We start from the raw sequence: 12,711 nt of genomic DNA, 5'->3' as shown, positions 1-12,711 counted from the left end.
GTATGCACCAATCACTGAAGCCAAAGGTTAAGAAATTTAATATTTTAACCAACTTCTGCAGTCTGAAATTGACCAAACATGCAACCAAGATGCATTGATAATTACTGGTGATTGGAATGTAAAAGCTGGAAATAAGGAAGAAGTATTTATAGTTCAAAAATGTGGCCTTTGTGATAGAAATGATGCCAGAGATTGCACGATAGAATCTTGCATGACAACTTATTCTTTAAAAATACCTTTTTTAAACAACATAAACAGTGACTATACACATGGTCCTTGACAGATGGAGTACACAGGAATCAAATCGACTACATCTGTGGAAAGAGACAATGGAGAAGTTCAATATCATCAGTCAAAACAAGGCCAGGGGCTTACTGTGGATCAGACCATCAATTGCTCAAATGCAAATTTAAGTTGAAACTGAAGAAAATTAAAACAAGTCCACTAGAGCTAAAATATATATCCCACCTGAATTTAGAGACAATCTGAAGAATATATTTGATGCACTGAACACCAATGGAGTTATAGATGACATCAAGAACATCATCCAGGAAGAAAGCAAAAGATCATAAAAAAAGATAAGAAAGGAAGAAAAGACTAAAATGGATGTCAGAAGACACTGAAACTTGTTCTTGAGTGGAGAGTAGCACCTAACAACCAAAGAATGGAGAGTAGCACCCAGCAAAAAGAAGAAATGCTGAAATAAAACAGATGAAGAGAAAATTTCCAACGGCAGCTTGAGAAGAAAAAGTAAAGTAGCATAATGAAATGTACAAAGACCTGGAATTAGAAAGCCAAAAGGGAAGATCATGCTCAGCATTTTTCAAGCTAAAAGAACTGAAGTTGAAAAATTAAGCCTCGAGTTGCAATACTGAATGATTCTATGGGCAAAATATAGAACAATGCAGAAAGCATCAAAAGAAGATGGAAAGAACACACAGTCACTGTACCAAAAAGAGTTGGTAGACATTCAGTCATTTCAGAAGTTAGCATATAATCAAGAACCAATGGTACTGAAGGAAGAAGTCCAAACTGCACTGAAGGAAAAAACAAAAAGCTTCCAGAAAATATTCATTGAGATATTTCAACAAATGGATGTAGCTCTGGAAGCACTTATTCATCTATGCCAGGAAATTTCGAAGACAGCTACCTGGCCAACCGGCTGGAAGAGATCGGTATTTGTGCCCATTCCAAAGAAAGGTGATTCCACAGAATGAGGAAATTATCAAACAATATCATTATATCGCATGCAAGTATGATATCTTTGATAATTTCCACATTCTGTTGGATCACTTTTCTTAGGACCGGACACAAATATGGATTTCTTCCACTTGGTTGACTAGGTATCTGTCTTCCAAATTTCTTGGTACAAGTGAGTGCTTCCAGCATTGCATCCATTTGTTGAAACATCTCAGTCCATCAATTCCTGGAGGCTTGTTTTTCTATTCCTTCACTGCAGCTTTGACTTCTTCCTTCAATACCATCAACATCCTCTACAAAATGTAAATATTGCTGAAAGATGATATAACATGTTCGAAAATACCAACATTTAAGTACTATGCAAAGGAACTCTGGGGGCATAGAAGATAAGAGACTTGACTGCTAACGGGAAGGTCAGCGATTCAAACTCACCAGCTGCTCCACGGAAGGAAGACTAGGCAATCCACTTCCCTAAAGATTTACAGCCTCAGAAACCCAATGGGGGTAGCTATGAACTTTTTTTTTTTTTTTTGGAAGGACCACGCACAGCAAAGCAGGCCCGGAGGGAGGCTAACAACGAGCAGCCAGAGAAGTTGGAGGACCTCCGCGGGTAGGATGGATACAAACCATGAGGAGTTTACCAAAGAGAAGCTGTTCAAAACATGCCTGAATGAGATCAAGCAGAGGAAGATTTTCTTTTTGAACTGGGAGTCTACCACTCATGGTGGTCTTCCACAATGATTTAGGGAAGCACACTGAAGGTAATTTTTAGTTGAAAGAGAAGATGTAGCGGGATCAGGAAAAAATTCTAGCCCCTCTGGGCAGGGGCTAAACGTGGAGTGGCAGTAAAAGACAAATTACTTAGCCCCTCTTATGCCTTTAATAAATACTTACTGAATTCTGAAAGTCCTGACGCTCCTCAAAGCTCCTCAGGAATAATCCCTGGCTCAAAATTAGCTCCTGTTTGGGAACGTGCCGTGCTTCCAGCCAAATCCACTCAATCCGGGTGCTGGAAAGCCGCACAACCACCAGGGGGCAAGGGCACACGCCTGTCTGAAAAAGTTGGGCGGGACCAGCCCTGGGGCGGGCCCGGGAACGGCTTCTGACTTCCGGCGGAGCCCTCAGCCACCGCGCGCCTCCGTCATGGCCGCGGACGAGAAGGACCCTTTGAGCTATTTCGCGGCTTACGGGAGCAGCAGCTCAGGCTCCTCGGATGAGGAGGACAACAGCGAGCCGGAGGAAACGAGTCGCAAGGCCTCGGATCCCGTGAAGGCTGCAGGGAGTTGTGGCAACAAGGCGGAGAAGCGGTTGCCGGGACCTGACGAGCTGTTCCGGAGTGTGACTCGCCCGGCCTTTCTCTACAATCCGCTCAACAAGCAGATAGACTGGGAGAGGCACGTCGTCAAGGCGCCTGAGGAGGTGAGGTCCCTGACCCCATTTCCCAGTTTCGGCCCCGCCTCCGTCCCCTTCCTCCTGAGCCCCCTTTTGGGGACAGGCTGTCCATTCCCCCACACGCACCCACGCCCTGCGGGATGCCGCACAAGCCCCTCTCATTTCCTGCCCTGGGGAGCCTGGGTCCCCTCCCCCAACCTGGTGGGTGTCAGACCAGACCCCCAGCTCCCGCCCCCTTGGAGAAGGCCCAAACCTCCGCCTTCGGTGCCCCGACCTTGCGCGGCGAGGACTAACGGTGGTGACTCCCCCGCCCCCCGCTGCAGCTTCTCCCCGAGACCCCTTCCCTTTGACGCCGAAGTGCCTGCGGTGCTGCCTCCAAGACAGTGTCTGCTGCAGCCTCCTGAAGGGGTCAGCCTTGGCGTAGTATCTCTGAGACTGGATTCTTCTTTGGTAACTAAAAGTTAATTAGCTTTATTCATATAGGGAACCCTTTGGCTTTTCACTTAACAGTATTGTGATTTGATTTTTTAAAAAAAATGTATGTTTACACCTTAAAAAAAAAAAAAGTCAGTCTGAACGCTAAGTGAACCGTAGGGAGGTGCATGTGCTGCTATCAATCGATCATAGGAACCTCGGTTCGTCACACTGCTTCTTAATGTGCTTGGTTAACAGCCTCCAAAAGAATTCAAAATATGGAAATCTAACTACATACCACCCCCGGAGACCTACACTACCGAAAAGAAACCACCACCTCCAGAACTGGATATGGCAATAAAATGGTCTAACATATATGAGGACAATGGTGATGATGCCCCTCAGAATGCTAAGAAAGCCAGGCTTCTACCAGAGGGGGAGGAGACAGTGGAATCAGGTAAGAAGGATCCTACTTTGGTGGCTTAAAAATAATGAAGTATTAAAAAAAAAAAAAAGCCAAAGTCACTGCCATTGAGTCAATTCCCAACACCCTTTGGATTTCTGAGGCAGTAAATCTTTACAGAAGTAGATTGCCCAATTTTTCTTCTGCCAGAGTGGCTGGTGGGTTTGAACTGCCAACCTTCTGGCTTGCAGTGAAATGCTTTAGGTACTACACCACCAAAGCTCTTCTATCTATATGAGATACTTAGTGAATAGTATTTAAATCTAGTGAATTAGCAAACTGATTATGATGGTCTTTAGGTACTTTTTGCTGTGTTTTTGAGAAAGTGTGTACATATTCTGGCTTTAAAGTGAAATCTCTGATATCTCAGCCACAGTACCATTTACTGTGTTTTAAGGAAAGATCATAACTTAGTTTGGCTTTAAAGTGAAATCTCTGTTATCTCATGGTGCCTTAATACTAGAACAGCTTGAAATTAATTCATGGATTCTTTCTTGTGACTGCAACTGTGAAGCATTTACGGCTTCGTTTTATATTAAAGCTGTTATCTTTAGAGCTAAAATTATCATGATAAAATGATTTTAACTGAATAGTACTACATAGTAATAGGAGGATAATGACTTAGTTGATTTGCCATAGCTCGTAATATGATTTGATCTCTTGGACTATCAGTAATTTCTGCCTCCATACTCTTCTTACCCCCTCAATTCCACACTTACCACCAAAGCTGGTGTTCACTTTGTAAAAGTCATTTCTGGTTATGTAACTCACTGCTTAAAACCCTTCACCAGCAGGATAGAATCAAGACCTTCTATGATAGGCCCTGCCTCTCCACAGTCATCTCCCACATCTCCCTTTTTTAGCACTTTTAAGATCATGAAATTCAGAACTCAATAGGCCATGCTATTATTTTGTGGTTTCCTACCTTTCAATATATATATTGCACCTTATCCTTCAAAATCTAACTCAAAGAAGAAAAAAAAAATCTAATTATTTGTTCCTCTGTACTTTGTATGTGCTAATGCTCTCAAATGCACTTTTCATCCTTAAGGTGATGGTTTGTTCCTAAGCCTATCTCTTTCATGAAAATGAGTTCCTTTAACAGGAGGGTCCAAATCTAATTATGTTTATATCAGAGTTTTTAGTATATTGTAAGCATTCAATGGATATTTGCTGAATTGAACTAAATATTTTGAAATATTATTTTTAAGAAAGGGTTGTCCTTTTTATTAAACAGCTTTCTGATCTTCCCACAATATAGGGACTATTAGCTCCTTTTACAGCCATGAAGAGAGTTTAAAATAGATAAGAGTAATTGTCAGGAATTCTTACTGTAGTTTTTATTTACCTAGCTTTCCATTTCTTTTACTGATTCCCCTATGTGGTTTAGAAGTCACTAATGGAGGCACAGCTTCAGTAAATGGCATGATTTTGTAGACCTTAGCTAAATTGGCATTTATAATACCTCACCTTATATAGTGTTTACATAATTAATAAAATATTTTCACATAGATAATTTTTAATCCTTACAACTGCTTATGAAATCAAATGGAGAAATGTTGATGAGCGTGTATATGATTGCTCCAAGGTGACAAAACTAGAAGATTCCAATAGGTATTGAATACCTATTGAAATAGGTACTCTCACACAAATTTTCCAATATTACTCTTAGCAACCTACTACAGAAATGGGACGTGATTTATTTTGCTGTTTTACAAATAAGAAAACAATTTCAGATGAAAGACTTTGCCCAAACTAATTCATACAGCTAGAAAGCCGAAAAGGGATTCAGATTTGGATATTTAAATGGAAAGTATGATATACTGAACTGGAATTTGATCTCCTGATGCTTTCTAAGCTAGAATGTTTGGGAAATAGCTCATCCTTCTGTAGGAAGAATGGTAGTAAGGACACTAGAGGTGTATTAGTAAACTGGAGTGTCATAAGCTAGTGTTCTGATATATTTGTGTGGGAGATGCCAGGATTATATATGCCAGGCCAAGCAAGAAAGAGTAGAATTATCTTTTTCCAGCTTGTCTTTTGAGTTCAAATAGGAGTTCTAAATATGTGGCAAATATCACTACTATTTCCATGGATAATTTGTCTCCGTTGATTACATACATGGTGGTTCTCATGAGAAAGCACGTGCAGGCAATATCAAAAGACAAAAGGACCAGTTTTCAAAGTTGCAACATGAGATTAAAAAATAATCCTGAAATCTTTTATTTTGACTTTAATGTTGGTCATTGAATATAATAGTCTATCTTCTTAAAGCACTCTGGTGGCGCACTGCCTAAAGCATTTGACTGCTAACCAGAAGGTTGGCAGTTCAAACTCACCAGCTGCTCTGCGGATGGAAGATGGAGCAATCTACTTCTGTAAAGATTTACTGCCTCAGAAACCCAGTGGGGGTTGCTATGAGTTGGAATCAACTTGATGGCAGTGGGTTTGGTTTAGTTTTGTATTTTCTGTTTATGATAAATACCTTCCTTTTTAGAAGTAATCTTTACCATTTTTTACTCCTTCACAAAGACTCGATTAAAATTTAGTTCCCAACATAATTTTTAACCTCTTGTTTTTAATTCACAACGTATCGTATATTAGAAACTCCACACTTTTCAATTTCTTAAATTATCTAGTTTTTAGATTGCCAAGTTATATAGTTTTTACTTTATCTAGTTTTTAGATTGCCAAGTTATATAGTTTTTACTTTTCCTTCTCGACCTTTTTTGATAGTTACTTCCAAATAATTGAAAGGATGCATGCACCATTTAAGAAAGTAATCATTTCCACTTGTGACTAATCAGCCCTAATTGCTTTCGTGGTTGTAAAATGTAGATCAGTATGGCTTAGATATTAATTGAAGCATTATTAATTGTAACTAATCATCAAAGCCTGGGTAATACAGGGTTTTTTTATTTTTGTTTTTTTTAGAATTTAGAAAGTAAGTTTCAGGGCTTTTGAATGGGTTCAGTCATGGTCAATGAAGTGAAACTAGAAGAGACTCAAATTTTTAAAATTTGGGTGAACAGGAATGAAAACCAGAAAAAATTACAGATCGAAGCCCTGGAGAAGGAGACTCAGAAGAAGTGTGGTTAGCCCATTCAGAGCTTGATGTGAGAAGTTGGATTATTGGTGAAACTGTAGAGAGAGAGAGACACATTCAAAGTGGTAAGGTCTGCCACCACCTTTGAGCCTTCCGTTGTTTTCCACTCCGTGGGCAAGAGATTGGTTGCTGTGCGACACATAACACTGCCTTCAGAGGGATTTTTAAGTTTCTAGCAGGGCTGCAACCTATACTTTTTCCATTTCAGTTATTGTGCCAGTTCACTGAAATTTTAAAAATTCAGGTCTGTTCCACGTCACTTCCACAGCCATGATTGAACCAGACTGAGCCAGTTCAAAGTGTTGGTTAGTTTGTATCAATAAGTTAAACTTAATTACATCAAGTGACATGAATTCCATAATAGAAAAATTGTTTCCTCAGCAGTGCAGTCATGATATCTGGCATAGTGTAGAAGCTCAGTAAATAATTGTTGAAGTAATTAACATTTTCAAATTTTATTTTCTTGCAGTTTTTAATGCAATGCCTTGTCATGTTGCTAGGTGGCATTAGCTCTTCTATCCAAATCACTGATATTGTTGTTTTTGTTATGTGCCCTCAATTCACTCCAACTCACAGGGACCCCTCCTTGGGTTTTCAAGGTGGTATCACTACAGAAATAGATTGCCCAACTTTCCTTCCGAGGAGTGGCTGCTGGGTTTGAACCACCAGCCTTCTGGTTAACAGTCAAGTGCTTTAGCTTTTAGAGCTTCCAAAAAACTCACTGCCATTGAGTCAGATTTGACTCATAGTGACCCCTTCTTGGGTTTCTGAGGTGGTACCACTATGGAAGTAGATTGCCAAATCTTTCTTCCAAGGAGTGGCTGCTGGGTTTGAACCACCAGCCTTTTGGTTAGCAGTCAAATGCCTTAGTCACTATGCCACCAGTGGTTCATGATTTTGTTGCTATTCAGTAAATTTATTTGTACTAAGTGTGTCAGATGGGAGCTCTGGTGACATAGTGCCTAAGGCACTTGACTGCTAACCAGAAGGTTGGCAGTTCAAACCCACCAGCCACTCCTCAGAAGGAAGATTGGGCGATCTACTTTCGTAGTGATACTGCCTTGGAAACCCAAGGAGGGGTCGCTATGAGTCAGAGATGACTTGACGGCACATAATAACACCACAAGTGGCAGGGGACAAGTAAAAGTATCTTAGGGTCATGTTTTTAATGCATATTAATGCTGGATTTTACACTGTTTTTTAGAGTTAGCAGGTATTTTCAGTGTTTTTATTCATACTTCTGAAAATGATAACGACAAAAGATAAGCATGATGGTAATTAAACTCCAATTAAAAAAAAAACAGGGCTTTGTTTTGTTTGATCTGTATGCCATATCAGCTAGTATTTTTGTGTATATATGGTAGACTACTAATTAAAACTTTGGTTTGTAAATTCCTGGGGTGAGTTGTTATGAATTGCATTTTATCTCACTGTCTAAATAAACCCATAGTGCTATATGAAGTATATGACTAATATCACCATGCTATGTTTGAAGATGAATGGACCTTTACTTCCTATTGATACCAGTTATTGTGCACATCAACAAATAGGATATTCTGCATGTGGTACAGTCAGTAGAAGGCAATTGAAGGCTTGAGAAGAGATTTCAAATATATTTCTATCAGAGTTTATGATCAGGTATCAGTGACTCCCCAAATTTTTTAATATGAAGACCTCTTTCAACATCAGAATATTTTGTAGACTGCTACTTGATAAGGAGCTCTGGTGGTGTGGTGCCTAAGGCATTTGACTGCTAACCAGAAGGGTAGTGGTTCAAACTCACCAGCTGCTTCGTGGAAGGAAGATGAGGACAATCTACTTCATAAAGGTTTACCACCTTAGAAACCCAATTGGGGTCTCTATGAGTCAAAATTAACTCAATGGCAGTGAGTTTGGTTTTTGGTATTTGATAGTAGTTGAACTTTTGAGTATCTGTTTATCATAAAAATAAAGTAAAAAATTTCAGTGAATTCAGTAATGTGATTAAAAATAAATTTACATTTTATAAATCACAACATTTGCATGGTATGTATTCTGTCTATACATAGTTCTTAAAATAATGGCATGCAGTTGTTTAGGGAGATGGGACTTGTAGCTGGATTCTGCTGCCCTGTGCTTTTATTTAGTTATGTAGTTAGATTTTCTTAATCAAATAAAGGGATTCACTTTTTCGTGTTTGATGACATTTTTTATTAAAACTATGGACATTGTTTTAATATGAGGTTCTTTATACATGCATACAAATATACCCCTCAGATTCTCCATAGTATGAAGAGGGAAGATAGGTGTTTTTCTATTGCAATTAGGATATTCTGACCCTTCTAGGAATGGGGAAAAAAGCTAAAATTTACTAACAAGTTAAAAAAAAACACCACCAAACCCACTGCCATCAAGCCAATTCTGACTTATACAACAACCCTGTAGGACAGAGTAGTATGGCCTCATAGGGTTTCAAAGGCTGTAAATCTTTATGTAAGTAGCCTGCTGCCTGTCTCTCCCACATACTCAAACTGCCAGCCTTTCAGCTAACAGCCAAGCACTAACCACTGTGAAATCAGGGCTCCTAAACTAACTACTCAGGACAAAATTGAAAATTGAAACTCAGTAAAATCTCTACCCATGAGTGATCTTCTTAATCTCAAAATACAAAGATTTTGGGGAGTATGAGGAAAAGAGGCAAGTTGTTTTTGACAGAAAGAAAGCAGATTGACAGGAAGAAGACAGCTGGTGTCCATTTAAATAATGATAACTTGCTATCTATTTTTGTGAAAAAGAAAACAATTTACACCATTATTACAAAGTATAGGTTGTATATAAATGTAAACAATGTGTGTACTATAGAATATTTGGGAACAACTTTTTTAGAACAAGTCTGAATTTCTTATTTTAAACTACATTAAATATAGCATTAAAGGATCACTTTATGAGGTTTTTTAAAAAAATAAGTCTACAAATTTTTAATTCCTTATTTTCACTTGTACTTTAAAATCAGAGTTCTAAAAGTTACTGTTTTTTATTTGAAAATGTTAAAAGAAACCGTTATGAGGTTATTGATTTCATATAAAAGACTTTTAATTAACCTTTTTTTTAAATTGATTAAAACTCTTCTTTCCTATTTAAAGATGATGAAAAGGAAGAGCATACGTCTAAAAAGCGTAAGATGGAAACAGGAGAACCAGTAAAGAAGAAAAAGTGAAAAACAACAAATGGCAAGAATTGGCTGGACTGTGAAACTTGTTGAAATGTTTCTTTGGACAGATTAAGTTGATATTGTAAATTATTATAATAACATCTCCATGAAATTACCTGTGTTAATTAACTAATGAGTATTGTTCTAGGACCTTTCCTCTGAAGATTTCATTTTTTATTTAAAACCTGTGTGTATTTAAAACTCAAATGGTAACTTGTGATCGTGGAATTGGCAACACTTGGAAGCATTCTTACTATCACAAAATTGGTGACATGCTTTGAGAATTTTGTCATATGTTGATATGCCAGTGTTCTATGAACCTTTTATAAAGGAATATATTTTTAAAGTAAATACATTGTAATGTACTGTGAAATTGTCGGGTGCTTATCAACAGTGTTTGTACAGTGTAAATAGATCATGAAAATAAATACTTATTCAATATTACAATTACTGTATAACATTTATAACATTAATATTTGGATATTTGTGATAAATACCCTCTTTGCCAGGTGACATGTTAGGTTGTAAAAGTATTACCATTTAGGGAGTGCCTCCTATGGTCCAGGTGCTTTGTGCAGTTATCTCTGTTCTTTAACCTAGTAATGTATTGTTATCCTTATCCTTCTTTTACAATAAAGAGAGATTAAGTAACTTGTCCAGTGTTACACAGCTAGTGAACGGTGAATTTGAGATTTAACCTAGGACACTTGAACCCCCAAATCATCCCAGTAAACCACCTACCCACCAATCTATATTTACCCATCTTTTAAGAGCAGCATCAATTGCCATCTCTTCCGGGTACTCCTCTGTGGTAGATAGTGGAGATACTTTCCTCCTGATTGTATTACAGTACTTACCATGTATGCCTTACATTATGAGTATTCATTCATTTCCCTGTTAAATAGATAAAGAGCTTATCTTCTACAATGGATTGCCAGATTTAGCAAATAAAAACATAAGATACTTAGTTAAATTTCAGATGAATAATATTTTTAGTATATATAGTATTGGGGACATACACTAGAAATTTATCTGAAATTGAAATTCAACTGAGCATCTTGCATTTTATCTAGCAACCTTACTCGTGCATCTTTTTCCTTCCCTTACTCCTGTATCTTTTCTCTTCCCAGCTCATATTTTAATGTTTTTACATATGATAGTTCTCAACAAAATGAACTAGGGTTTGTCAGGAAGATAGAACCTTTGATTTGAGTTCTGCAGTTCCAAGATGCAGAACAGTTATTTGTAACACTTCGAATGAAAAAAAGAACAGGTTATACACTCTTATCACTCTTTCCATGATTCTTGCACCTTTATCAGAAAATAAAATTCTTAATATTTTTAAGAGATGAGTTAATTATAGGATATCACATATTTAATGTATTCTAATTGTTTTTCCCCTTATTGGAAGCCAAAATTTGAAAAATTATACAAAATTTGTTTAGTTAGGAACATGAGTCAAGTAGGTTAAAATTTTGTGTATGTTGTTAAAAGTGATTTTGCCAGCTATGGTATTTTGTGGAATGAGAAGGAAACATAATCCACTAAGAACAAGCTTTTGTAACCTGTGTTTTAAAATATATTCAATTATGAGAACCAGACAATGGGAAATTTTTTAAGTTCTATCATGTTTAGTGCTGTTATTACTGGTTCTGAAGCCTGATGATAAATTGGAATTATCTAGGGACCTTTTATAAGAATATCAGTGGTCAGGTGCTGAAGGGGGAGGGAGGCCACATCTTCTGACCTCATCTAACCCCACAAGAGGAAGACAGAATCACCATCAGTAGTCCAACGACTATGCCTGCAAGGCCAGACATGCTGCCTCCCTCCAGCCCTTGCACCAACTCTGACACCAGTGTTTCCTCCCACAGCACCCACCACCTCTCTGCTGGGTTTGCTAATGTGCTGCAGTGGCCACACAGAACTCACAGATTATGGAGTTTATTAGGGAAGCAACAGGCTACAACTGAAGTTCAGGAACATGCCCGGTCTCTCTCAGCCAACAGTGTTTCTCAGTCTCTCAGCAGTGTGTGTCTCTCAGTGTCTCTCTCCCAGCAGTGTGTGTCAGTGTCTCTTTCTCAGCACTGTGTGTCTCATGTAGCTCAGCAGCATGTCTTTCTCAGCCAGGGTCAGAGAGACCCCTTCTGCCTCTACGAGGGCTCCTTTTGAGCCTGGCAGAGTGGCCAAACTAACCAATCATAGTATCAGAATTCTAAACACCTGAGAGAGTGAACTTCCCAGAACATTGCTTTGTGCCACTCGCAATAGAAGTACCTTAGGTGGATAACATTAACAATCAGGAGTTCCTCAGTTGCTCATGGCAAATTCCACCATGGAGTTTACAAAGACTTATGGCTAGAAAAGCCATACCAGGTAATTTACTACACCGCATCTGACATTTCCTTAGAGATTCTGACTGCTTTGGCTTTTTAAAGCTCCATAGGCAATTTTAATGTGAAGCCTACACAGAGAAGGTGCTCATTCTCTTAATATTATGTTCTAGTGTAGGTTTACAAACCCAGGCATATCTTATGTTACTGTGCTTCACTTGATTGCACTTCACAGGTACTTTGTTGTTGTTTTTTACAAATGAAGGTTTGTGGCAACCCTGTATATCATCAAGCAAGTATATCAGCACCATTTTTTTCCAACAGTATGTGTTTACTTCATGTCACTGGGTCACATTTTGGTAATTCTCATGACATTGCAAACTTTTTCATAATTGTCCACTTATTAGACTATAGTATATGTTAATATATGTATGCAGTGGGAAAACAATGTTTGTGACTTGCTTTATTGCAATATTTGCTTTGTTGTGGTTGTCTGGAACTGAACCTGCAGTATCTCTGACGTATGCCTATATATGAATCCCAAAATTGAAGTAATTCATAAAGCAAAAAAGGTTTTTTTGTTTGTTTAAGATTGAAGTCTTTGTATATGAAT

The 12,711-nt window shown here is 38.2% G+C and overlaps 1 protein-coding gene across 1 annotated transcript; it reads left to right on the top strand.

Annotated features, from left to right (window-relative positions):
* Positions 1-2,343: 2,343 nt before the first annotated feature.
* CUNH1orf52 (chromosome unknown C1orf52 homolog) lies at positions 2,344-9,771 on the top strand. Its single transcript, XM_007946168.2, has 3 exons — positions 2,344-2,619; positions 3,265-3,463; positions 9,698-9,771. The coding sequence occupies exons 1-3, from the start codon at positions 2,344-2,346 to the stop codon at positions 9,769-9,771; spliced, it is 549 nt and encodes a 182-aa protein (XP_007944359.1).
* The last annotated feature ends 2,940 nt before the right edge of the window (positions 9,772-12,711 follow it).

The sequence above is a fragment of the Orycteropus afer genome, unplaced genomic scaffold (genome assembly GCF_000298275.1).
Source record: "Orycteropus afer afer isolate SDZICR_OR568_19922 unplaced genomic scaffold, OryAfe1.0 scaffold00152, whole genome shotgun sequence".
Lineage (NCBI taxonomy): Eukaryota > Metazoa > Chordata > Mammalia > Tubulidentata > Orycteropodidae > Orycteropus > Orycteropus afer.
The sequence above is the reverse complement of the archived record's forward strand: the minus strand, read 5'-3'. Positions and strand labels throughout refer to the sequence as shown.